At 39.0% G+C, this 25,507-nt stretch overlaps 1 protein-coding gene across 2 annotated transcripts in view; it reads left to right on the top strand.

Moving 5' to 3' along the window:
- Positions 1–25,507, top strand: part of PARPBP (PARP1 binding protein) — a 75,617-nt gene that overhangs the window by 23,010 nt on the left and 27,100 nt on the right. For both annotated transcript variants that reach the window (XM_027855881.1, XM_027855880.1), the window contains 3 exons: positions 8,237–8,344; positions 15,255–15,425; positions 16,522–16,676. In XM_027855881.1, the coding sequence (XP_027711682.1) occupies positions 8,237–8,344; positions 15,255–15,425; positions 16,522–16,676 (434 nt within the window). The remainder of the gene's footprint in view (positions 1–8,236; positions 8,345–15,254; positions 15,426–16,521; positions 16,677–25,507) is intronic.

The following is a 25,507-nucleotide window of genomic DNA, read 5'->3' as shown; positions in this document are numbered from 1 at the left end:
TTTGATTAATTAATGATTACGGTGTCATTATAGTCAGTCTGGGCTAGTGTTTATTTGTTGAATAAATTACTATGTGATATATATTTTACATAAAAATTAGGCCCAATACTAAATTTTTGGCACATGATTATATAGGCATATTCTTAAGTATTTCAGATTATTTGTGCTGAAAGTTTAATGGAGTAAAAATCTCATTTCTCCCCCATTTTGATTATGTTGCTATTAGGGCAAGGGATTTTTGAAGGAAATTAAAAATAAAACAAAACAAAACAAAACAAAACTCTAGTCTGCTTATGTACTTCCCTATGCAAAGCTTGTCAGTGGTGTTCTCTGTTACCTCTACTTAATACAGAGGTTCCTTGGCCTGGCAGTTAAAGCCCTTGGCATTCTTGCTCCTAATTCTCTTTCCAGTCTATTTTCATATTTTTTCATACACTCCTGCTGTAATCAGATGGGCTTGCTGGCTCTTTATGTGACATTTTGTCCTCTGTCTCCTTTTGTATGTTGCAAAAGTGGCCCCATAGCCCTATATCAAACTTCACCTTGTAAGATTCCTAGCTTTTTTCAAATCCCATCTCGGGTACTACTTTTTATGAGCAGTTTTTACTGATTCCCTCCTTCAGGAATTAGTTTTCCTTCTCTCTCTTGAAATTACATTATATTCCTTTGAATTATTTTGTTTTTACTTCTCAGAGAAACTATTGTATTCATGAGTAGCATCTTAGCTCCCTGAGGGCTAGGAGTATTATTATTATTATTATTTTTGCTCAGTATATCTCAGAACCTAGCACAGTGCCTTGCACAAAGCAGTTAGTTAGTAAATTTTCTTTTTCTGACTTATCTTTGCATTTTTTGTGAACTGAACCATTTGTAACTCGCATTAAGAATAAGTAAGAAGACCATCTTTCTCTATATTTGGAAATAGTTTGAGTAGTGGCAAAACCATTTAGTATAAATACCTTTTATATGACTGCTCATTCATGATTTTCTTAATTTTTACTTCTGAGAGAACCTAAATAAAGTAAATTCTTGGGTTTTTTTGTCGATTTGAATATTTTTATATTATTGAAAATGCTATAGTTATAGTTCTTTCAAAACTTTAGTTTTGTTGACATAGTATATGGTAGTTTTTTCACTCATTGCTATTTTCCCTTTTTCATTTTAAATTTTCCTTTTTTTTTTGTTATATTTGCAGATTGTTTATCAATTTCATTGGTCTTTTCAAAAATCCAGCTCATGGTTTCACTTATTATTTCTTTTATTGCTAACTTTATTAGTTTCTCCTCTTAGCTCTTTCTACTCCAAAAAGTTTATTAATTTTGTTTTCTCCTCCATTGTTTTTACAAGCCTATTTGTTTTTCTTTATGGGTTTTCCAAATACTTCCTCTTTTTTTCCTCTTTCTGTCAAGCCAGAAGCTATCATGAATCAGGTACTTTTCTTTTGGTTTTGCTTAAAAGCATCATGGGTATAGCCTACACTTGTTTAAGAAAACCAATTTCACAAATCCAGGATAGAGGAGGTGTGGTTAAACAACCATTCTTGTGAAAAAGATCTGGCAGTGTTAATGGGCTACAGGTTTAATACAAGTCAGTATGCAATATGATAGTAGCAAAAAAAAAACCCCAAAAATAGGGTATACGTGTATATGCATTAGTAGAGATACAGCACCCAGAGTGAGGGAGGTGGTCATTCTTTTGGTTAACTGCTGCCTGCATTACTGTGTTCATTTCTGAGAACCACATTTTATTTATTTAAAAAAATTTTTTTAAATGTATTATCCCTCCAATTACACGTTAAAACAATTTTTTAACATTTTTTTAAAAAGTTTCGAGTTTCAAATTTTATCCCTCTCTCCCCTCCTCCCTCCTTGAGACAATAAGCAATTAGATATAGGTTATATGTGTGCAATCATTTAAAACACTTCCATATTAGTCATTTTGTACAGGAAGACTTGAATAAAGGAAAAAGAATGAAAGAAAGAAACTGAAAAATGGCATGCTTCAGTCTGTATTCAAACAATATCAGTTCTTTCTCTGCAGGTGGAGAGTATTCTTCATTATTAGTCCTTTGGGAATTTCTTGGATTGTTGTATTGTTGAGAATAACCAAGTTATTCACAATACTTCATTGGATAATATTGCTGCTACTGTGTATAATGTTCTTCTGGTTCTATTCACTTCACTATGCATCAATTCATGTAAGCTTTCCAGGTTTTTCTGAAATCGTCCTGCTTGTCATTTCTTATAGTACAATAATATTCCATTACGATCATATGCCATGGTTTTTTTAGGCATTCCCCAACTGATGGGCATCCCTTTCACTTCTAATTCTTAGCTACCACAAAAAGAACTGCTATAGATATTTTTGGACAAGTAGATCCTTTCCTTTTTTTTTTTAAATGTCTGTGGGATATAAACCTAGCAGTGGTATTGCTGGATCAAAGGGTATGCACAGTTTTATAGTCCGTGGGCATGGTTCCAAATTGCTCTCCAGAATGGTTAGATCAGTTCACAGTATAACAGTGCATTAGCACTAGTTTTTCCACATCCCCTCCAGCATCCATCATTTTCTTTTTGTCATATCAGCCAATCTGATAGGTGTGAGGTGGTACCTCAGAGTTGTTTTAAATTGTATTTCTCTAATCAATAGTGATTTAGGGCATTTTTTCATATGACTGTAGATGGCTTTGGTTTCTTTATCTGAAAACTGCCTGTTCATAGCCTTTAACCATTTACCAATTGGGGAATGACTTGTATTCTTATAAATTAGACTCAGTTCTTTATATATTTGAGAAATGAGGCCTTTATCGGAGATACTTGTTGCAAAAGTTTTTTTCCCCAGGTTTCTGCTGTCCTTCTAATTTTGGTCTTGTTTGTGCAAACGCTTCTTAATTTAATATAATCAAAATGATTTGTTTTACATTTTGTAGTGCTCTCTATCTCTTGTTTGGTCATAAATTCTTCTCTTGTCCATAGATCTGAAAGATACACTATTCCATGCTTTCCTAATTTACTTATGGTATCATCCTTTATGTGTGAATCATGTACCCATTTTGACTTTATCTTGGTATAAGGTACAAGATGTTGGTCTATACCTGTTTTCTGCTATACTGTTTTCCAGCTTTCCCAGCAGTCTTTGTGAAATAATGAGTTTTTGTGAGAACCACATTTTAGAGAAGACAAGTTAATCCTAATAATAGCTAGCATTTGCATGGTACTTTAAGATTTCCAAAGTGTTTTACAAATGTTATCTTATTTTATCCTCACAACAACCCTAGGAGGCAGATGTTATTATTATGCCCATTTTACAGATAAAGAAACTGAAGCAGACTTTGGTTAAATTACTTGCCCAGGGTCACCCAGCTAGTAAGGATCTGAGGCCAAATTTGAACTCAGGTCTTCTTGACTCCAAGCCTAACACTCTATCTGTTGCACCACAGGAGGAGAAATAAAATGTTCCAGGGAATGGAGACTATGCTGTCTGAAGATCCGCTGAAAAGCGGTTGCCTGGGCTAGAAAAGAGAAGACTGTGAGCTCTTTGAGGGCAGGGACTGTCTTTAGCCTTTTTTTGTGTCCCAAGTGCTTTGCACAGTGCCTGGCACACAGTAGGTGATTAATAAATATTAATTGACTGAGAAGACTTGAGAGGGTAGGAATAGGAAGACAGGGCATGATAGATAACCTCCAGGTATTTGAAAAGCTATCCTGTGGAAAGGAGATTGGACTCTTTCATATTGACCACAGAGGGCAAAAGTAGGAGTAATGGGTGGAAATGATAGCAATATGGGATTAGTGTAAGGGAACCAAAGTGGAAAGGTCTGTGTCTCAAACTGAAAGCCTCCCCCTCCAGACCATTAAATGCCCAGACTGAGTTGAAATACTGTCTCAGGGGGTCTAACTGAAGGAGGATGGGGGATTGAAAGAGGAAAGAGAGAATCTCTTCTAACCCACCTCATTTCGCAGAGGAGGAAACAAACTCAGGTCTTCTCTAAGGTGTCATAGGTGCTAACGGACAGAGCTCAGAGGTCCTCTTGACTGCAGCTAGGGCTCTTCCACTGAAACTTGCTGTAGATGCTGCAGGCTCATTTTACTGATTGTCAAGGGCTGGCTTTGGCCATCAGTTATACAAAGCAGAAAACGGTCAAACGGTCAATCTTTAGATTTGCTTCTAGAGCACAATTTTTTAAGAATTGTATCTATATCTAGCTTTTTCTGGTTTCTAGTTTCTGTGTCTAGTCAGTTCTCAATCCAACTTCCTCTCCCTGGTTCCCTGAGATGTCTGTCCTTGTCTGTTTTGCTTTGATTTCTAGTTCTGGCTGGATCCTTCTTGATGAAGTAACAGGTCTCTTCTGGTTACTAGTGTCTGTCCTTAGCCCTTGCCCTTTTTTCTTTAGCTGAGTAGCAGCTTTCTCCTGGGCCTCAGTTTCTATCTGGTTAATTCTGTATCCTCCCTGCCACCTCCCACCACCCACATTGTCCTCATTTCAATTAGATTGTTAGATAAAGTATTTATTAAGCAGTTACTATATATGCCAGGCACTGTGCTAGATGCTAAAACCAAATAAACAAAGAAATAAATAAGATTGTCCCTATTTTCCAGGTGTTTACTCATGGCCTCACGTCCCTGATGTCATGGTCCTTTGAAGGACAAACAACAGTAACAATAACACATAAAGGGAAGCTGGAAAAGGAATGAGGAGGGGACACACGTAGGGGCAAGGCTGCTGGGTGGAGAGGGAGCAGGCCAATAATGAGCCAGAAAGAAAGTGAGCCGTGCAGTGGGGGCTTCTCATGATATCCTCTAATGACCAGGCAGGAATACACTAGTCACTAAGTCAGCCTGATAGAGGAGTCATCCTTGGTCAGGTAAGACAGCTGTCATGGAGGCGGAGCCAGAAGAGAACCCTTACTATTAGCTAAGCCTGTTAGCAAACATAAGATCATTTAGTACAGCTATCACAGATAGATTGTACCTGAGATGGGAACAATTCACCATACCGTTGGCATTGGTAATAGCCCCAAATGATTTTTACATAAGGCAGTACAGGAAAAGTCAAGTAAGGGCTGATGCATGCTTTGTAAAGTGTGTCTTATAGAACATTAGCGTGCAGGGCAAATCTGCAAGTTCTGATGAGATGACAATTCAAAGACTTTTTTTTATCCTTTCTTAACTTTGTGGCTTTCAGTTGAAGCCCGATAATAATTGAAAGCAAACGGACTAGACTACAGCAACATATCACAAAGATTATACACTAGGACCGGGCCGGATTTATGCCGGTCGTACAGAGCTGGTTCAATGTTAGGAAAACTATAAACATAACTCATCCTATGAATAATAAAAATAACAAAAATCATATAATTATATTAAGAATTGCAGAAAAAGCTTTTGAGAAAACATAATACTAACTTCTTTAAAAAACATTAGAAAGCACAGGACTAAATGGAGTTTTCTTTAATATAATAAGTAGTATCTATTTAAAACCAAGAAAAAGCATTGTCTGTAAGGGAGGTAAGCTAGAAACTCTTCCAATAAGATGAGGGATAAAGTGAGGATGTCTATTATCGGCATTGCTATTCAGTATAGTGCTAGAAATAGTGCTAGCTACAGCAATAAGACAAGAAAAAGAAATTGAGGAGGCAAGTATGGACAAGGAGGAGACAAAATTGTACTTTTTTGCAGGTGATATGTTAGTATACTTTGAGCACCCTAGAAAGTCACCTATATAACTAACTGAAACAAGTAACAATTTCATCAGGATTGCAAGATATAAAATAAACCATACAAATCATCCACATTTCATGTATATTACCAACCAAATCCAGTACAAAGAGATAGAAAGAGAAATTCCATTTGAAATAAATACAGAAAGTATAAAACACTTGAGTCTACCTGCTAAGACACCCACAGAAGTATGTAACCATATTTATGAAACTTTTCATACAAATAGAGACAGCTCATGGGTAGGCCAAGTAAATATAATAAACATGACAGTACTCCCCAAATTAATTTACTAATTCAGTGCCATATCAAATTGCCAAATAATTACTTTATACAACTAGGAAAAATAATAAAATTTTCTGGAGGAACAAGAAGACTATCAAGGGAATTAAGAGAAAAAAGTGGGAAGAAGGGTAGCCCAGCAGTATCAGATTTCAGATTATATTTCAAAGCCGAAAATCATCAAATGATTTGGTATTATGTAAGAAATACAGTAGGTGTACAATATACAGAAGCAAATGAGCAAGTGTTTGATCAACACAAAGATCCCAACTATTGGGGCCAGAACTCACTATCAAAAAAACAAAACAAAACAAAATCTTTGAAAAAACCTGGAAAGCAGTCTGGCAGAAATGTCTTACCATATACCAGGATGTGTTCAAAATGGGTATATGATTTATACATAAAGGGTGAAATCACATATTAGAGAAACGTGGAAGAAATAACCCGTTATATCTATGGAGAGGGGAAGAGTTCATGACTGAAAAAAGAAATATAGAGGTTCATAAGTGGCAAAATGGATAGTTTCATTACTTGAGATTAAAAAGGGGTTTTCACAAACAAAACCGATGTTGCTAAAATTAGAAGAGAACAGGAAATTAGGGAGAAATTCTTTGTAGCAAATTTCTCTGATAAAAGTCTCATTTCTAAGATATATGAGAACTTATATATCAAACTTATAAGAATAAGAGCCATTCTCCAGTTGATAAATGGTCAAAGATATGAATAGGCAGTTTTCAGAGGAAGAAATGCAATCAACAGTCATTTTGAAAAATGATATAAATTGCTAATTATTAGAAAAATACAAGTTAAAACAACTTTGAGATGTCACTTCACCTCCATCAAATTGGCTAAGATAATAGAAGAGGAAAATGACAAATGCTGGAGGGGCTGTGGGAAAACAAGTACATTAATGCTGTGTTGGTGGAACTATCCACAGGTCGAGCCATTCTGGAAAGCAATTGGAACTATGCCCCCAAAGCTATTAAATCTCGATGAGATCAAAGAAAAAGAAAAAGAAGTCATACATCCCAAAATATTTGTATCAGCTCTTTTTGTGGTGGCAAAGAATTGAAAATTGAGGGGATGCCCATCAGTTGGGGAATGGCTAAACAAGTTGTGATACATGAATGTGATGGAATAGTATTGTGCCATAAGAAAAGATGAAAGGGAAGTTTTCAGAGAAACCTGGAAAGGCACATATGACCTGATACAAAGTGTAGTGAGCAGAACCAAATCATCACTTTAGACAATAAAAACAATATTGTAAAGGCAAACAACTTTTAAAAGACTTAGGAATGCCAGTCAACACAATGACCCATCATAGTTCCAGAGGACTAATGATGAAACCAGTCTTCAGATGGAGAGATGATAGCCTAGAGTGCAGACTGAGGCATATGTTTTTGTTCTGATTTTGGACATGACTAACACAGCAATATGTTTTGCTTAAATATATGTTTGTAATGGGTATGGTTTTTCTTGCTTTCTCAATGGGAGTGGGGGTGGTGGGTGGGAGAAAAGTAATTTGGAGCTGAAAATAAAACAACTTAGAAAAAAATTTTAAAAAGGTAACAAACTGATGTGGATTATGTCAGTTCAGTTTTATTCCGGGATTCCTCACGAGAAATGACTTTATTTGTCTCTCCTGAATCCCTCTCACCTAAGAAACAATTCTGCTCCATGTGGTTCTTTGTGTCCCTAGGGACAAATTAGGAAAAGCTGAGAGGTGGGAACAGAAATTACAAGCCAGACAATTTTCTAGCTGCTCTTGAGTTAAATCTTATAGTGACTGTTCTTTTATCTGAAGTGACGTGACTTCCAAGAACATTAACTGTAATCCTATTTAAATAGATACAAAATGCATTCCAAAATGAAAATTCCTCTACAGTTTTGGTTATCCTTACAATTGCTTTTTTCTACATTCACCTAAGTTATACATAATTGACTCATCTTTAGGTGTTTGAGCTAATTAGGCCACAGATTATCATTTGTATAAGGAATGGATATATGGTAAAATACTGTGTGTCCTTGGTCTTGTCACTGAATTATTCTAAGCTCAGGCCTCCTCTTTTGTAACACTAGAGCAGTAAAATAAATTGTTGGGAATGCTGTGGTTCTATGAGCAGAAATACCATGGCAAACTCCTCTGATGGATCCTTGTCCTTACAGAGGTTCTTATTAGAACTTTTCAGTCCCTTGTATTGTAATATATTCATTGTATCTTGTATGTTTATTGCAGGTACAACTATTAGATTTCATATCTGGCAGATCATGTATATCCTATGAAAATATAAATCTTTCTGGATCAGAATCTCCAGCCAGTAAATGCAACTTGGATAATAAAAAGGTACTGGGAACATGGAATTAGTAGGCTATGATCCCTGAAACACCTCTACGTAAGTAAGAGAGCTGGATTTGGAGTCAGGCAGATCTGGGTTCAGATCCTGCCTGTCTCACTTAATTGCTGTATGACTTTGGGCAAGGCATTCACTCTCCCTAAAACTCAGTTTCCTCATCTGTAAAACAAGAGGGTTGGACTAGAGGACCTCTAAGGTCTCTTCCGGCTCGAAGTCTCGGATCCAATGATCCCTTATATTTGAATGTTAGCTCCTCAAGGACAGATAGCGCTTCATTTTTGTTTTTGCATCTCTAGTGTCTGCATGTCGTTCAAAAACTGTTCTTTTTGCTTAATAATTACTAGTCGATTGATTATGTTGCATCCGATCTTTATCAAAACGCAGCTCACATGTGTGTATATGTATGTATGGTGAGTGAGTGAAGGCTGTGGTGGTGGGGAGACTTGATTGGATTTTAAAAATTCATTTAAACAAAGTGATGTCCAGCATCTCGATTTATTTGCAAGTGTTAACAAATTGGTGGTACAAAGAATGGCCAGGATCCTCGTATAATGAGTGGATGGTGAGAAAGGAGGGTCTGAGGGAGGTGGCTGGAGGGTGCTCTTACTATCAGGAAAGGATGGAGACTCCAAGGTTCAGTCACTTGGTTGAAGCACCCAGATAGTTTCCCTTTACAAGCACTACTTCCTAGAACCTTCTTATGAAGGCTTTTTGTTTCTTAAAAATTTTATTTCTTATTCTGATCTTAACAAACACCAAATAAAATGGACATTTCCACATACCAAGTGGAACAGAAAAAGGCATGAGGCTGAATTAGATAGGCAGATAGATAGGCTGTGTGGCCATGGACAGATCAAAAATGGATTAGTCTTTTTTGTTGAAAGTGGTTTTAGTGTAAGATGAATGACGAGATTAAGAGATCAGAGCTCCAGTAATATGGCTTACCACATAAACAATACCTGGATACTTAGAAGAGTCTGTGAGCTTACTGATGTCAGTATTCCTTTCAATAATGATGGCACCCTGTTCAGACCTTCTTATTCCATGTAACTCTTGTCTTCCCATAAATCCTCCCCAGGGCTTCTATCCAAAGAGCTGTGAGCCTTCATTTAGCTTTCTAGACACTGTGGATCCCTGGGCTTCTCACTATGTGACCAATTCATTCTCTCTTCTAGGCAACCATCTCTGACATTCTGCCTGCTACTTGAGTACAATTCTTCATTGACAAACATTGCAGCTTACTCCCACCCACCATATGCTGCATTGTCTTTACTTTCTGGATGATCTGCTTTGATGCTTTAGAGAAGGTGATTGTTCAATGATGAACAACCACAGAACATCACCAATGAATATTAATATTAAAAAGATTGGCCTTTATTTCCAGTAGAAGCTTGCATTCATTGACACCACTGCTCGGTTTCCCAAAGGCAATCTAGCCCGCCTTCTCCTGTTCAGTTTTGGCCCCAGCTCATTGTCCATGCACAGTATCTGTCAAAGATATTTATACTGATGGACCAGCTTGATGGCCTGACTATGTGTATCATATGGTGGGCAACTGTCAGTCTTCATTCCTTTTTTTTTTTTTAAATGAGTTAACTTATGTAACAAATAGACAAGCCATAGAAAATGGAGTGAAATAATTTTTTTTTTTGCCCCAGTTCATTTTACTCTTTTCCCCCATTAGGTCCAGCAAAAATATGTTAAAGGTCTCATGAAGGGTCTAGCTCTTCTTTGGAGGTTTATAGAATTGCAAGAAATAGTCTAATCACTTTTTTCCAGGAATATTGATATTATTACATTCTTTAGTATTAATCCATTCTTTTATACATTTTAGTTGCTTATATTATTTCTAAGATAATCTGATTTACTAATTGACTAGTCATTATTTTGGATCTCTATTATGTTTTACTCTGAAAATAGAACAGCATACATTCTGTTTATTAGTAAGTGTGTTTTTCTTGTGTATTTTGTAAAGGGAAAAACTATAAAACATACAGTTTCATGTCAAAAAATATTCTCAGAAAGGGTTAGAAACATACTAAATGTCTGAAGTAGCCTTCTAGTTAGCCTTGACAATAGGCACCAAAGACTTTTACTATTTCCAGGTTAGTATTTCTAGATAGAGTGGCCCTTTTTCTCTTGGTTGTGTGTGTGTGTATGTGTGTGTGTGTGTGTGTGTGTGTGTGTGCTTGCACATGTGTAACACATGCTTTAGTTACACACACTTTAGTTAGGCTAAATTGGTGCTATAGAAGTTCTGAAGCAACAAATGCAAAACTGGAATAAAGATTCACAATCTCACTTCCCCCCATGGTTTTGCTAGCTCTGTTCTATTTTCTCCCTTATGTATTATTCACAAATTGGCACAAAGACTGGTTTTCTTCAATAAGAAATAAGTGAGGAGTGAAGGAATGAAGAAAGAAAAAAAAAACTTGAATAAGATGGTTCAGTATCAAAATAAGTTTTGCAAATACTTTTTGAGACTCATGGAATCAGTCCATTTCACAAAATCAAATAGCGGTATTTTTATTTTGGGTATTTTCAGAAAAGCTCCAATCTTGTGGATTTTTCCAATATATGCCATTTCTTCTGGACCAAAGAGCTGTCCTTCTGTGGAATGCTTTTTGAGAGTACCTCTTCAAAGCCACTTGAGAATACTACATGAGGGCACCATAACTGCCATGTTATCTGACCATAATGAGAGGGAGAGAACTCCAACTGTAGACAGAAGTCAAAATGACTCTAACTGTAAAGAATCCAAGATATTTTTCCTTCAAGTTTGCCCAGGCCCACAAGTCAGGAGAGAACGTGCCAACCCTAGCAAGCAAGTTGTAAATGTGAGAACTAAAGCCTTGTCTTATACCCAGCAGAGAACTGGTAAATCTGTAATGATTAATCCTTTTTTGGTGGTACCAGTGGTGGTGGGGGTAAGGGGGGGAGTTGGGCATTAGAATAGATAGCAAGATAAGAACTAGCTTATATTAGGTGTAGAAAAAATAGAGAATTAAAGTTACTGATAACCAAGAGCTTTTACTTGCCTTACTGTGTTTAATTTTTTGTCAAATTGAATACTTCTTCCAGATGTCAGAGGGATACAAATAGTATTCAAATGTTTAATAGATAAGAGATACATAGAGGGAATTAAAAAGTTTATTTAACACTTAGCCTGTTGCATTATACAAGTGTCACCTATCATTTAGAAATTCTTTTAAGACCAGAGTGTAAAAATAGACCAATACCTTGCTTCCTGTAATATCTCCAAACCAAAGTTGGCATCTCCAAGTAGCTTACTCCTAAGGTAATAGTACTATCCAACCTTCCAATTTCTAAATATGTTTGTAAAGTTGTATAATTTTTGGAAAACCATTAAGGAATTGTATTCCTTCTTAGTGCTTACTGGAGGTGGGGAGGAGGGAAGCATTTATTTGATAACAACTGTGTGCCAACCACTGTGCTAAGTGCCTTACAAATATTACCTCATTTGATTAGTGGACCAATAAAACCACAAGTGTTGAAGGTTCTTTTTAGAATATACAAAAAAAAAATACAATTTGAGATATAAGACCAAAAAAAAAAATTAAAATACTCTAGAATCCAAACTAAATATTAGAAAAATTACAACCAATTTATAACCAAATTATAACAAAAATTATAATCTGAAATTATAGCCAATCCACCACTTAGTAAGTATTTATTAAGTGTCTTCTATGTGTCTGACACTGCTCCAGGTATGGGAATATAGAGATATAAATGAACCAGAGCCTGTCCTTAAGGAGCTTACATTCTGTAAAGGGAGACACACGAAATATTTATGCATATAAATACATACAAAATAGATGATAAATAATTTATGAGGGAAACACTAGCATTTGGAGACAGCAAGCAAGGCCTCATGTACGAAGTTTATTCTGTAGGGGAGTGACACGGTCCGATCTGTAGCTAAGGAAAATCATTTTGGCATTCATACGGAGAATAGATTGGGGAAAGGAGGGGCTTGAGACTTTATGTGAGGTGGGGAGACTAATTAGAAGGCTATTGTAATAATCCAGGTGAGAGGGGATAAGGGTCTGAACAAGGATGACCTTATAAGTGGAGACAAAGGGATGGATGTAATAAGTATTGTGTGGGTAGGACTGACAAGGTTTGTCTTCTGATTTACCCGATGAAGCTAGGGAGTATGTTGTTTTGATGTCTTGACTTGCAAGTGGATTGGATTTCAGTGAGGCAGAGTTGTGCAAAGCCATCAGGTTCATTCTCTCTTCCAGAGTCACCAGAATCCAGTGGAAAGACATGGGTCAAGATGACAGGCAATGGCCCCAGATGCAGTGGGAGAGCTTGGCCTTTTTAAGCTAAGGTCTTTCCCAGGTCTCTGTTTGTCTAAGGCAACACCCATTCAGTAGTTAAAGGCTAGGTAAGAATTGAGGCAAAAGATGGCTTAGTTTGCCTTCACAAAAGAAGGCTTGTGAGTGTGAAGAGTTGATAATAGTACCAAGGCTACAGAATAATTAAAAGGATGGTGATGCCTTCACCAGTACCAAGACAGTTCAAAAGCAGTGTGGGTTTAGGAGGAAAAGAGGATGAATTCTGTTTTGGAGATGTTGAACTTAAGATACCTATAGGACATTTAATTTGAAATGTCCAATAGGCAGTTAGTGATCAGGATTGGAACTCAGGAGAGAGACCAGGGCTGTATATATCAATCAGAATCATCTGTACCGTGATAATAATTGAACTTGTAGTAGCTTATGACACCACTGCGTGTGAGAGAGAGAGGGAGGGAGGAGGGATGAGGGATGAGAGAGAGACCCCGACCAGGAAAGCGCCTTAGGGGACACCCACAGTTAGGGGATATGATATGGATGATGATTTAACAAAGGAGACTGAGAAGGAGCAGTCGGGGGAAGAGAAGCAGAGAGAGCAGGAAGGGGTGATACAAAAACCTAGCGAAGAGAGAGTGTACGAGAAGAGAGGACAAGACAGTCAGCAGTGCCAGGCACTGTAGAGAGGGCAAGAGGGATGAGGATGAAGTATGTCAGGAGTATCAAAGGCATCCAAACAAACATGAAGGTGTTCATTCAAATATTTATTGAGCCTCTATTATATGCAACACCCTGTGTGGGGGATTAAAATAAACATGCATCTTACTGGAGCCTTATCTTAGCCCAACTGTACATCTGGCTTTTGACTGACAGGAAGTACAGGGGGAAGTGCAGACCATGGGCAGTTGTTGGGAGTCAGGAGTGAAGTCCTAGGGGAACAAGCAGCTTGATAGTGAGTGGCCACCTGCCTGGGGATTCCTCCCTTCCCACCTCACCTTTCATAGAAGATGCTCCGGGGACACCAACTAATGACCACACATGGATAAAGATGCCGCGGGGGCATCGACTTCACTTACCTAGGTTCAGCTACTTTCATTGAAAAGCATCGTTTTTGCCAAGTGGGAAATGTCTTAGAAAATAAGGCATTCTCCATGACCCCATGCCCTTCCCCCTTTCACTTCTTGCTTTTGGGTTCCCAGTAAGAATTTCAGGTTTTCTGGGTATCATTTTTAACCATGCTACCTTTTTACCTCCCTGGCTACCAGTGTGAGAAGTGTTCTGTGATTCAGATACACCAATTGTGAAACCTTACCCACAGTGGTGATATTTTCTATATGTTTTCAGGATCAGTCTTAGAATTTTAGAACTTGTTAGGTCTTTAAAAATCTTTCTGCACACAGGAAGCCTTTGAGTTGGATTTTAAAGGATGGTTGGAAAGTCAACAGATGAAATAGGAAAGGGAATAAATGTCAGGCATCGGGAACACCGTGGATAAATGCTTGGAGAAGTGAGTGTAACACGTATTCGAGGATTTCTTGTATGGAGGAGATTAACTTGAAGCAGCCTAAAGAGATAGGTGACAGCAGATTGTGAGGGGCTTTAAATGTCTTGTAGAAGTTTGAAATACCAAGGCACCGCAGATTATTTGACCATATGAGAAAGAGAAGTCTCATGGCAAGGTATAAAAATAATAGTTTGGAAGGCAAACAGTGAGGTAAGGTGGGAAAGATCTCCTAAGAGATGCTTATAGTAGTGCAAAGCTTTTGTTGGTTTTTAGGGGCATAGAAATAGAAAGAAGATAGGTAGGAGAGATCACCTCTCAAGCAAAAAAGTCTATTGCCCTTAAGATCTTTACATTTTAATAATGTAAGATGATAACAGCAATAAAAATAACTACCACTTTTGTAGTGCTGTGTAGCCCTTTAAGGCATGCAAAGTGCTTTTACATTTGATCCTCACAACTCCCATGGGATGTAGGTGCTATTATTATTTCCATTTTATGGGTGAGGAAACTGAGGCAAACAGCGTTTAAGTGACTTGCCCAGGGTCACACAGCTAATAAGTCTCTGAGGTAGGATTTACACTCAGGTTTTCCTGATTCCAAGTCTTCTCTATCCATTGGAAACTAGAGTTGGAAAGGAAAGGGTGGGGGAGATTACTTGTACAGGGGCATGGTGTGGAGTTATTTGGAAAGAAAGATTCGATTGGCCCAAGATCAGGAAAAATAAGGTGAAAGCTTGGGATTCTTCAAGGCAGAATGAGAAAGGAGGACATTCCAGGAATGGACAACCTGTACAAAGAAGGTGGAGATAGAATGATGTGATGGGGAACCTGCATTTAGATGAGAGGTAGCTGCAACTATCAGAATGCATAGGATTTGTCCAAAGAGAAAATGTAGAGAGAGAAAAGAAAGGGTGATTGGGAAGTAGGTTGGGTGATTAAGAAAAGGAAATACTTGTAATAGAGAAGAGAAAGTATTATTTAGAAGCTTCATTCTTGTTACTTCCCAAATGGTTCCATTTTCTTCGGTGTATATGAGATTGTAACCCTCCAAATAATCATTTGATGTTTTATTGAACAGGTACAGTCAATAGCAAGGAAAATTATCTGCTCATATTTAAGCCTGTTGGTGAATTCAAAGAATGACTTAGCCTTGGCTCATATCATTAACGTTCCTGACAGAGGACTTGGAAGAGAAGCCTTCACGGATCTCAAACATGCTGCTCAGGAAAAGCAAATGTCTGTCTTCCTGGTATGGAAACCTGGATTTTCAAAGTACTTCAGTTATTTTGTCATTAGGCTGAAAACTTTCCTGTAATGTTTTTAGAAAGAGGTGGTTTTATTTTAGAGTACCTTACGGTTAGATTTCTTGAGACTCAAAAGAAATCTCATCTGTATCACTAATTTAGATTCTAATAATTTTCTTTACGGCTATGTATATGGGCTCCCTCACATAATTATTTGTTTTCCAAAGGAAATTTCTCAAGACTTTTTCTTTGCTTTCTGTATACAAAAGTTCTTATTTGAGTGACTTTCAGCAAAAGTACTTCCCTGGGTCTCAGTTTCTTCATTTGTAAAATGAAAGAATCGAACTAAACGGCTTCTGAGGACACTTTGAACTCAAGATCCATTGTCCGCCACCAAAGCGATTTCCCCTTGCTCTTAGGCAGGAGTATATGAACATATGATCATAGTCTCATGGAATTTTAGAACTAGAAAGAACTTTATTCTAACCTCAATGGAAATGGGAAATAGTTCCTGCCCACAAGGAGCTTACATTCTGAAAACCGGAGCTGAAGGCCCAAAATCCAAGGGGTATATGATATTCCTACCTTCTCTAGTCTTTCTTGACAAGGAGGTATAACCTTCCAATGTCTTACTCACAAGATTCCTTGGCTGAGAGGCAAAGATCTTGGCCTAAGTAAATCAAACCCAATGAGATGTCTGGACCCCTCCAACTCTAGACAAGATAGCCCCCACTCAGAGAGGGGCTATTGGGAAAGCTTGAAGTGAGCAACGAAAATGTGGCATTTACTTACTGGTCAGCCTCCTAATTTAGCACAACCCTACCTTCTGGGAGAGATCTCAGCCTTCTCTGTCTCTGATCTTCTACTAGGCCTGGCTTGACATCCTCTTGACTCTATTAACTTTATTGCGGCTTTTTGAACATGTCTTTATCAGACTTGTCTTTTTGCCATCTAATGTTGGTTCTCATCTCTACCGGCTTTTAACTTGGTATTGCAGATAGAAATCTTTGGACCAGTATCTTAATGTCTACCTTTTGGTTATAATTGCAGCTTTTCTTATTACTTACTAAGTATTACTAAATAACTTCTTTGAACTTACAGGTTGCCACCTCGTTCATTAGGATGATAGAGCTTGGAGGGAAAGGATATGCACCTTCCCCATCTGATCCTCTCAGGACACATGGAAAGGGGTTAAATAATTTTATTATTTTCATGGACAAACTGGAAGAAATTCTAGGAGAAATACCAAATCCAAGGTAATAGCTCATGTGATATTCATAGTAGTCAGTTTAAATTTTAATGTATTAACTTATAGAGTTGGACATGTGAAAAGTATTAAAAATATGAAATCAAAATGAACCAGTGAATAGGCAGATGTTGTTCAGTTATGTCTGACTCTTTGTGACCCCATTTAAGGTTTTGTTGGCAAAGATACTGGAGTGGTTTGCCATTTCCTCTATCTCATTTTATAGATAAGGAAACTGAGACAAACAGGGTTAAGTGACTTGTCCAGGGTCACACAGCTAGTGTCTGAGGCCAGATTTGAACTCAGGAAGATGAGTCTTACTAATTCCAGGCCCAGCACTCTATCCACTGCACCACCTAGCTGCCCCCAAATAAGCAAATATCAGGCTTTAAAGTAATTGACAAAATTGTAATCATGTGATTTTTGAGTTTTTAAGAGTTTTTGTCTAGTTTTGATATCAAGATTTTTGCCAAAGGTAGAAAGACAGTTTCATTAGCTCTCTCAAAGAAGCATATTTACTACAAGTCTTTGGAAAAATTTCTAGAATTATGAAATTTTAGGTGTGCAAGAAAACTCACACAAGGTAAGATAAAAGACTTTGGTGAAGGGGCAGCTAGGTGGTGCAGTGCATAGAGCTCCAGCCTTGGAGTCAGGAGGACCTGAGTTCAAATTTGGCCTCAGACACTTGACACTTAACTAGCTGTGTGTCCCTGGGCAAGTCACTTTAACCCCAATTGCCTCACCAAAAAGAAAAAAAAAAGACTTAGGTGAAGTAGAAAATGCCCAAGACTTTGGTGTTGTTATAGACCTGGGTTCAAGTCCTGTCTCCTTCATTGGCTAGCTGGGTGAGCTGGGATGATTCAGTTCTATAAACAGTAAGTATATATTTTGTGTCAGGCACTGTGCTTGAGGGTCTGGTGAAATGGAACAAAATCAAACAGCTTATAACAATTTGGGGAAAGCAACAAGTACATGGATAAGTAATGCAAAGTCACGAGATTGAAGATTCAGAGTAACAAAAAAATTTGGGAAAAGTATACACCAAAGAGCTCAGTACTGACCTTCTGCACAATTCTGAAATGGATGATTCTTTGCCAAGGAGAATGATCCTTGGACTGAAAAGAACTAAACAAATTTGGCTTATGAGGATACAAGTAAGGAGATACTAAGTCCACCCAACTGCTCTTATAAGCTCAAGTCATTAGCTTGAGCTCGGCTCCCTCCGAGGGCTGGGAGATGTGATAGCTCAGCCTTTTGTTAATGATCTGAATTGACTCCCTGGAGGGAGGCTCCACACCAGTGGTTCCTAACACCAGTGGATTTGTGTCAACTCCATCATGCTCACTCTCTCGCTTATCTTCAACCTCTCCCTGTCTTCTGCCTGCTTCTCTACTGCCTGTCAACACGCCCATCCTCAGAAAACACTTCATCCGTCCATCTCCACTGTCATCCTATAGCTCTCCTACCTGTTGTGGCTAAAATCTTGAGAAGGCTGTCTACACTAGATGCGTCCGCCCCCCCCCCCCCCACTGTCTTCTTATCTCTCTACTGTCTGGTTTCCAACCTCATCATTCCACCAAAACTGCCCTCTCAGAAATTACCACTGACCCCCTAATTACCAAATCCAGGGGTCTTTTCTCAATCCTCATCCTTCTTGACCTCTCGGTAGCCTCTGACACCATCAATCACCCTCTACTCCTTGATACTCTCTTCTTTCTTACACAACTCCCTCCTAGTTCTCCTCAATTCAATTCGATAAATATTTTTGAAATGCCTACTCTGTGCAAGACACTGTGCTAAGCACTGGGGACTCAAATAAGAAAAAGAGAGACAGTCCCTGCCTTTAAGGAACTTATAATCTAGTGGGGGAAAATAACGCACAAAAAGAAACTGAAAAAGGGGAAGGCACCAGGGTATACCTGGCACGGGGGCAAGATGTGCTATAGTTGAGCTGCTGATGGAGAATGAAGTGACCTGAAATGTTGTGAAAGTTTAATTTACTGCTTCACTCTCCATCCCTCCAATCAGAGGGGAGAGGCCACTGAATCTGGAGGGTGATGAGATTTCAGGTAATCACCTTATCCTGAGGGGGAGGCAGGATGTTTACCAAGCAGAGCTGCTGACCACTCCCTTTCAGTCTACTTTTCTGGACCTTTGGGTCACATTTGCTAATTGTGGGTGTCCCACAGAGCTCTGTCCTGGACCCTCTTCTGTCCTCCCTCTTTACTACTTCACTTGTTGATCTCATTAGTTCCCATGGATATAATTACTATCTCTATGCTAATGATTCTCAGATCTAGTCATCCAGTCTTAACTTATCTGCTGACCTCTGGTCTCATTATCTCCAAATTGCATTTCAGACATTCCAAACTGGACGTCTGGTCTACGTCTTAAACTCAACATGTCCAAAATGGAACTCATTATCTTTCCCCCTAAACCCTCTCTTCTTTGCCCCATTCCTTTCCCATTGCTATAGAGGATAATGCCATCCTCCCAGTCCCCCAGGCTTGCCTCCTCATTATCTCTCAAACCTGCCTTTCCCCCCATATCTGTTGGCAAGGCCTGTTGATCTCACCTGGGAAACATCTCTCAGGTACGCTCCCTTCTCTCCTCTGACACTGCCCCTACCCTGGTGCAAGCTCTCATCTCCATGCCTGGACTATTATAATAGTAGCTGGTGGGTCTGCCTACCTCAGGTCTCTCTTCACTCTGGTCCATCCTCTAATCAGTTGTTAAAGTTATAAAGTGCACATCTGACTGTGTCACCCCGCCTCCTCCCCTTCAATAAACTCCAGTGGCTCCCTGTTCTTGCTAACCGTGGTTTCAATGGTGTGTGGAGTTCCCAATGAGGAGCTTCATCTCACAACTGCGGCCAGCTTCTCTGCTATGTCTAATCAGACAGAGAGTTGCCAGGGACTGAAAGACTAGACTTGAACCCAGGGCCTCCTAGCTTTCTGGTCAGCTCTCTACCCACTAGACCACACTGCCTCTTGGTATAATCCAGTAGTGTTTCTTATAGAATATAGTTTCAGGATGGACTTGGTCACTACCTGGGCACCTCCAGATTATTGCAGACTAGTTCTGTTACACTTCAGATGTGAAACCTTGGCTTTCTTTCCCTTGGGCAGCTCAGAAAACTTGGGCTCAAAAGAATAAACTTCAGAAATACAGGATGAGGAAGTGTGGTTACACACTTTCTTGTGAAAAAGATCTGGAGGGCTTAGTGGACTGCAAACTCAATTTAAGAGAACACTGTGACTTGATTAGAAAAGCCCAAGGGATCTTAGGCTGCCCAAAGAGAGGTATGAGATCAGAGGAAAGGCCTGTATTGGTCCCTGGTCAGATCACATCTAGAGCTCTGGGTGCCCTGTTTTGGGAAGAAAAAGAATAAAATGGATTAAATCCAAAAGAGGACAACCATAGTGATGAACAGACTTGAGACCATTGTATTTGAGCATGGGTTAAAAATATAGAATATTTAACTTGGACAGGTTGTATTATATTAAATACTTAAATAGTTACAGGGGCCATTATAACCACTTTCAAGTATTTGAAAGGTCGTCCTGTGGAAATAGTCTAAAATTGTTCAGCCTCACAAAGCAGAGCTAGGAATGATTGGTGGAAGATACAGAAAGAGAGATTTTTCCTCAATGCAGGGGGAAAAAACCTCACCAATTATCCCAAAGTGGAGCAGGCCATTTTGTAGGTAATAACTTCCCTATCACTAGAGGTCTTGAAGTAAAGGATGGTATTCACCCGTCAAGGTTGATGGAGAGAGGATTCTTCTGGGCACGTCCTCTGAGGCCCCTCCAATGAAGATCCCAGAGGAGCACGTGAAGAATCCTATTCTGCTATTGCTGTAGGAATATCTGTTTGCCAATGGATACTAATACCTCTCCTGAAGGCATTGTGGGATTGTCAAAAGAAAAATGCGCTGGTTGTTAGGAAACCACGGTTCTAACCTTCACCTTTTAGAAGCTGGTCAGTCCCTTCTCTTCTCCCTGGGTAGATGCCCTTCACATCTCTTCCTTCAGGCTACATTTAGAAGGCCTTGAGGGGGGAGTTTTGGACCCTGATACATCCATCCCTAAGAAGTTGTTTAGAATATTACCCTACACATAAGGTTACTATATGCATATAAGGTTTTTTTTTTTAATGCCTTAGTAATATTTACAACTGTGTATTTTATTTGGCAGTTTTGGAAAAACACATTTTTTTCCTCACAATTATTTACAGTATCTAAATGCTTCTACATACTAGAATTTGATCTCAGCATTTTGAGGGGGAAAATAAGAAAAAATATATTGGCTTTCATAGAGCTTCATAGAACATGTACAAATATGGTTATTTCTCTCTCAGTTAACTGTAGTCACATACCTGAAGGCTCATCTTATTATTGAACCTGGGCATGTGATTTTGTTATAAAACATCAGATTAATAGATATTTACTTATTTACATAGCTTATGAAGTATGCTAACTTAGCTAAAATAGATTTTTTAAAGTGATTATTTTTCTAGAAATAAATGTTTTTTATTTCCTCTCTTTCGTGATTCCGAAGTTCATGGCACCAGAAGGAGACAGGCTCCAATTTTCTTTTTTTCATTTTTTTTTTCACTGTTGTGACTCACCGATGTGATATGATAGTTGGGAAGCTAAAGTGCTGTTGGGTGGCAGTTAGAGAGGCAGCACTCCTAGGCCTCAGGAGGGGCTGCTGGTTTTGCTGTTCTTTGCACTGCTCAGGCCACATCTAGAATATGGGGCTCAGTTAGCATGCTGCCATGACCCTTGACGGGCTGGAGAGCTTCCAGGGAGGGCAGCCAGGTTGGTGAAGGACCTTGAGTCCACGTAGTGTGAGGACTGATTTTGAAAGAAGGGGGGATGGTTAGCCTGAAGAATAGGAGATAGTGGGAATGTGAGGGTGGTCTTCAAGTATTTAAAGGGCTGTCGTGGAGAAGAAGTAGTAGCCTTAGTCTACTTGGGCGCTGAGGGCTGAACCGGACAGGAGCAAAGCGTTGAAGCTGCAGAGGAAAGTTTAGGCTTGATGCCAGGAAGAATACCCTAACAACGCTGTGCCATGGGGTCTTGCAAGATGGCGGCTTCTTCCTCATTGGAGGTCTTGAGCAGAGTTTGGTTGACTGTCCATAGACTGTATTGTGGAGGTATTCTTTAGCCAGTAAATATTAGACTAGATGATTGCCTAAGTACCTTCTAATACAAAATTCTGTGATTCTTTGACTCTTCCAACAACAAAACTCTTAAATGTTTTTTTAACCCTTTTTTGTCCTACCTAGTCTTTTGGAGTAACCAGAACAAATATATTACTTGTTTCGATGCCTACCCTTGTCTTGAGGACAACTGAGGATAGAAACAAACACGTAGGCCAAAAGTCAACAAGGGAAAGCTCACAAGCCAAGATGGCAAGTCCTTTCTCTATAATTTAAGGAGAAACTCTTGTCTGTGGGTCATTCCCTGATATTCCAGATCATGGTCTTAGGTGTTATTTTGGGGAGAAAAGGTCTGGATGACAGCACATAAGCACCTGATCTTAACTGCTGTATTCAACAAAAAAATATTTCCCCCTAACATCGCTTTAATTTTTTTTGGTGGGGGTGGGGTGAGGTTGTGGAATGGGAGGAAGAGCAGCATTGGAAAATGCCTCAGAAGAACTAGAAACAAGGAAGGAAACAACACAACATTCTTCCTGAATTTTTATGTTTTCATTTTTCCATAGGCTTTGATATCTATAACTCGGCCGCATCTTCACATTTTTCCAGTAGGTGCCACCATCTGACACGTGCTGTATTTTCACCAGAAAATTCTTTAGTCAGAGGCTTCAGATTATCTAAATTAATTGAATTTCCCTATTGTCTGCAGGGTTTTGAATTCTCTATGTCAGGTTTACTTTAAAGCAAGTGATAGTTCTATTATCTCATCTCTAGAGTTTGTGTGTATATATATTTATGTGTTTATATATACATACATGTGTGTACATATATATGTCAAATTCATTCCGATAACTTCAAGTATTATTCCGAAGGTTTTTTTAATAAGTATGTTTTTAAAATTCACTATTCACGATTTTTTCTTATAAAGTGCAACCTATCCCCAAAAGGAAAAAAAAATAAAATTTTGTCTCTCTCTCTTTCCCTCCTCTCTCTCTGTTTGTATGTATATGTATATATGTATGTATATGTATATATGTATACATATACACATGCAAATACATACATACACATTCAACATTTACACACACACACATTCACACACACACATCCAAAATATAGAATAATAAGGACAGGTAGGTGGCAAAGTAGATAGAGTGCCAGACTTAAAGTCAAGAAGACTCATCTTCCTGAGTTCATATCTGGTTTCAGACACTTATTAGCTGTGTGACCCTGGGCAAGTCTCTTCATCCTGTTTGCCTCAGTTTCCTCATCTGTAAAATGAGCTGGAGAAGGAAATGGCAAACCACTTCAGTATCTTTGCCAAGAAATTCCCAAATGGGGTCATGAAGAGTCAGACATGACTGAAACAACTAAACAACACAAATTTATACAATATAGCATTTGTATGTATGTATGTATATACACATATACACATATACATATACACATATACATATATACACATATACACATATGCACACACATATACATATATGCATATATGTGTGCATATATATACATAAAATTGGTTATGTACTCAGAGTAAGGAGTAACCAAGCAATGGACAGCCAACATGCTCCATTGGTCTGGGTGTAGGAAGGCCCAAAGTGTGGGCTGTGGACCCCTTGTGGAGAACTCGAATGGGACGTGGAGGAGAGTCAGACCAGAGTGAGAAGGCTTGACACCAGCGACATCCCAGGTCCATGACCTAGCGGTCTGAGCACTGGGCGTGGAGTCACAGGACTGAATTCGCATCCTGGCTCTGTTGTTCACTGCCTATGTGACCTCAGGCAGGTCCTTTTCCTCCCTGGGCCTCAGTCCCTCATCTGTCCAATGAGGGGGTTGGATTCCTTTGCTTCTGAGGTCTGTTCTAACTCTATGATCCATCAAAGTGTCGAGGTGTATATTGAAAAATCATACTGATTATGGGGACTCAGGTTTTATTGAAACCAGATTTTGGAAGAGGATGTAGGGGGTGGGTTGTGGTTTATAGTTGCACCAATACACATTTCCTTACGGAGTAAAAGAAATAATTGTCTAATCCTTGAAGAGGTCAGGGAAAAAATAGCCACTTTATCTCCTCAGAATGGGTGAAATTAGTCATCCCCCTCCCCACAAATCCTCCTCTGTTGAGCAGCTCCTTCTTCTGGTCTTTAGCATTTGTATTCTGACATAATCTCAGGAGTTGGGCTGTGATTTCAGGCTTTCTTCAGTCCATTTTCAAAACTCTGGATGGAGGTGTAAGTAAGTCAATGAAATCCAGTGTGGTGTAGAACCCTGAGGAGTCGTGGGGTCTTAGTCTTTGTCCCACACCTGGACAGGTCCTGTCATCTTTCTGCACCTCAGTTTCCTCATGTGTAAAACAAGTGGCAGCTAGGTGTCCTAGTGGATAGAGTGCTAGGCCTGGAGTTGGGAAGATCTGAGTTCAAATCTAGCCTCAGACACTTATTGGGCGTGGGACCCTGGGCAAATCATTAAACCTCTATCTGTTTTACTTTCCTCATCTATAAAATGGGGAAAATAATAGCACCTCCCTCCCAAGGTTGTAGTGAAGAGCAAATGAGATATTTGTACAGTGCTTAGCCAGTGCCTGGCGCATAGTAGGTGCTTAATAAATGCTTGTTCCCTTTCCCTCCCTCTAAATGGTCTTTAGGGACCTTATAAGTTCTAAAATAATGTGTTTCTATCCATTCCCCTTTGGACCTCTATCCAGACTGGCCAGGATGAAACTTCCACAATACCTTATCCCCCTTCCCATGCCCTTCTCCCCAAGTCTTATATCAGGCCAGGATAACAGCTGTAAAACTCTTCCTGCATAGTTCTGGTCCAGGGGTGGGGAACCTGTAGCCTGGAGGCCACATGCGGCCTTCTAGGTCCTTGGTGCAGCCTTTTGACTGAGTCCAAGTTTTACAGAACAAATCGTCTTATGAAGGGGATTTGTTCTGTGAAGTCTGGATTCAGTCAAAGGGCTGCACGTGAGGACCTAGAAGGTCGCATGTGGCCTCCAGCCTGCAGGTTCTCCACCCCTGTATCTAGTCTATGGGCCACGGTTTGAAATGGAAATTTTCTGAGATGTTTTTGAGGGGATTCGTGAATTGAATTGGGAGGGATTTAGACCAGATGACCTCTCAGGTCACTTTTAACTCTAGGATTCTATGGTTTAGTGACATCCAAATGGATGTTTGCCTGAACACATACTGCCTGAGCCAACGAAGATGAACCCCAGCTCTCCTTGTGGCTGTTTGCCAGAGGTCATAATGGGGTCAAGAGCCACTGTCTTACAGTTTGTCCCCAGTACAGTGGAGTTAAAGAGTTGTATTAGTCATAAAATTCAGCTTGTTTCCTGTAGAGGAAATGAGAGAAAGGGAAAAGTCCCCAAAGCTGACTGCCACAATGTAATTAATTTTTCCTGTTCTTAGAATAGGCATTGAGGCTGCTTCATATTTTATCAAGATTTTGAATATACCTTCTTTTTTTATCTTTTTCCAGTAAGCGTTTATTCCCAGAAAGAGTGAATATTGTATAACCCACTGGGTATTATGTTCTATTAAGTCTTCATTTGAGCTGTATCTCAGTTCTTGAATATCCTTAAGTAAATAAGTCAGCGCATAAGAACTCACATAAAGGAATTTATAAAGAAACCAGCCAAAGAAACTAGTATTATGTAAAGAGTGA

The sequence above is a fragment of the Vombatus ursinus genome, unplaced genomic scaffold (genome assembly GCF_900497805.2).
Source record: "Vombatus ursinus unplaced genomic scaffold, bare-nosed wombat genome assembly UNPS02011334.1, whole genome shotgun sequence".
Taxonomy (NCBI): Eukaryota; Metazoa; Chordata; class Mammalia; order Diprotodontia; family Vombatidae; genus Vombatus; species Vombatus ursinus.
This window is presented reverse-complemented; position numbering and strand designations above follow the sequence as displayed.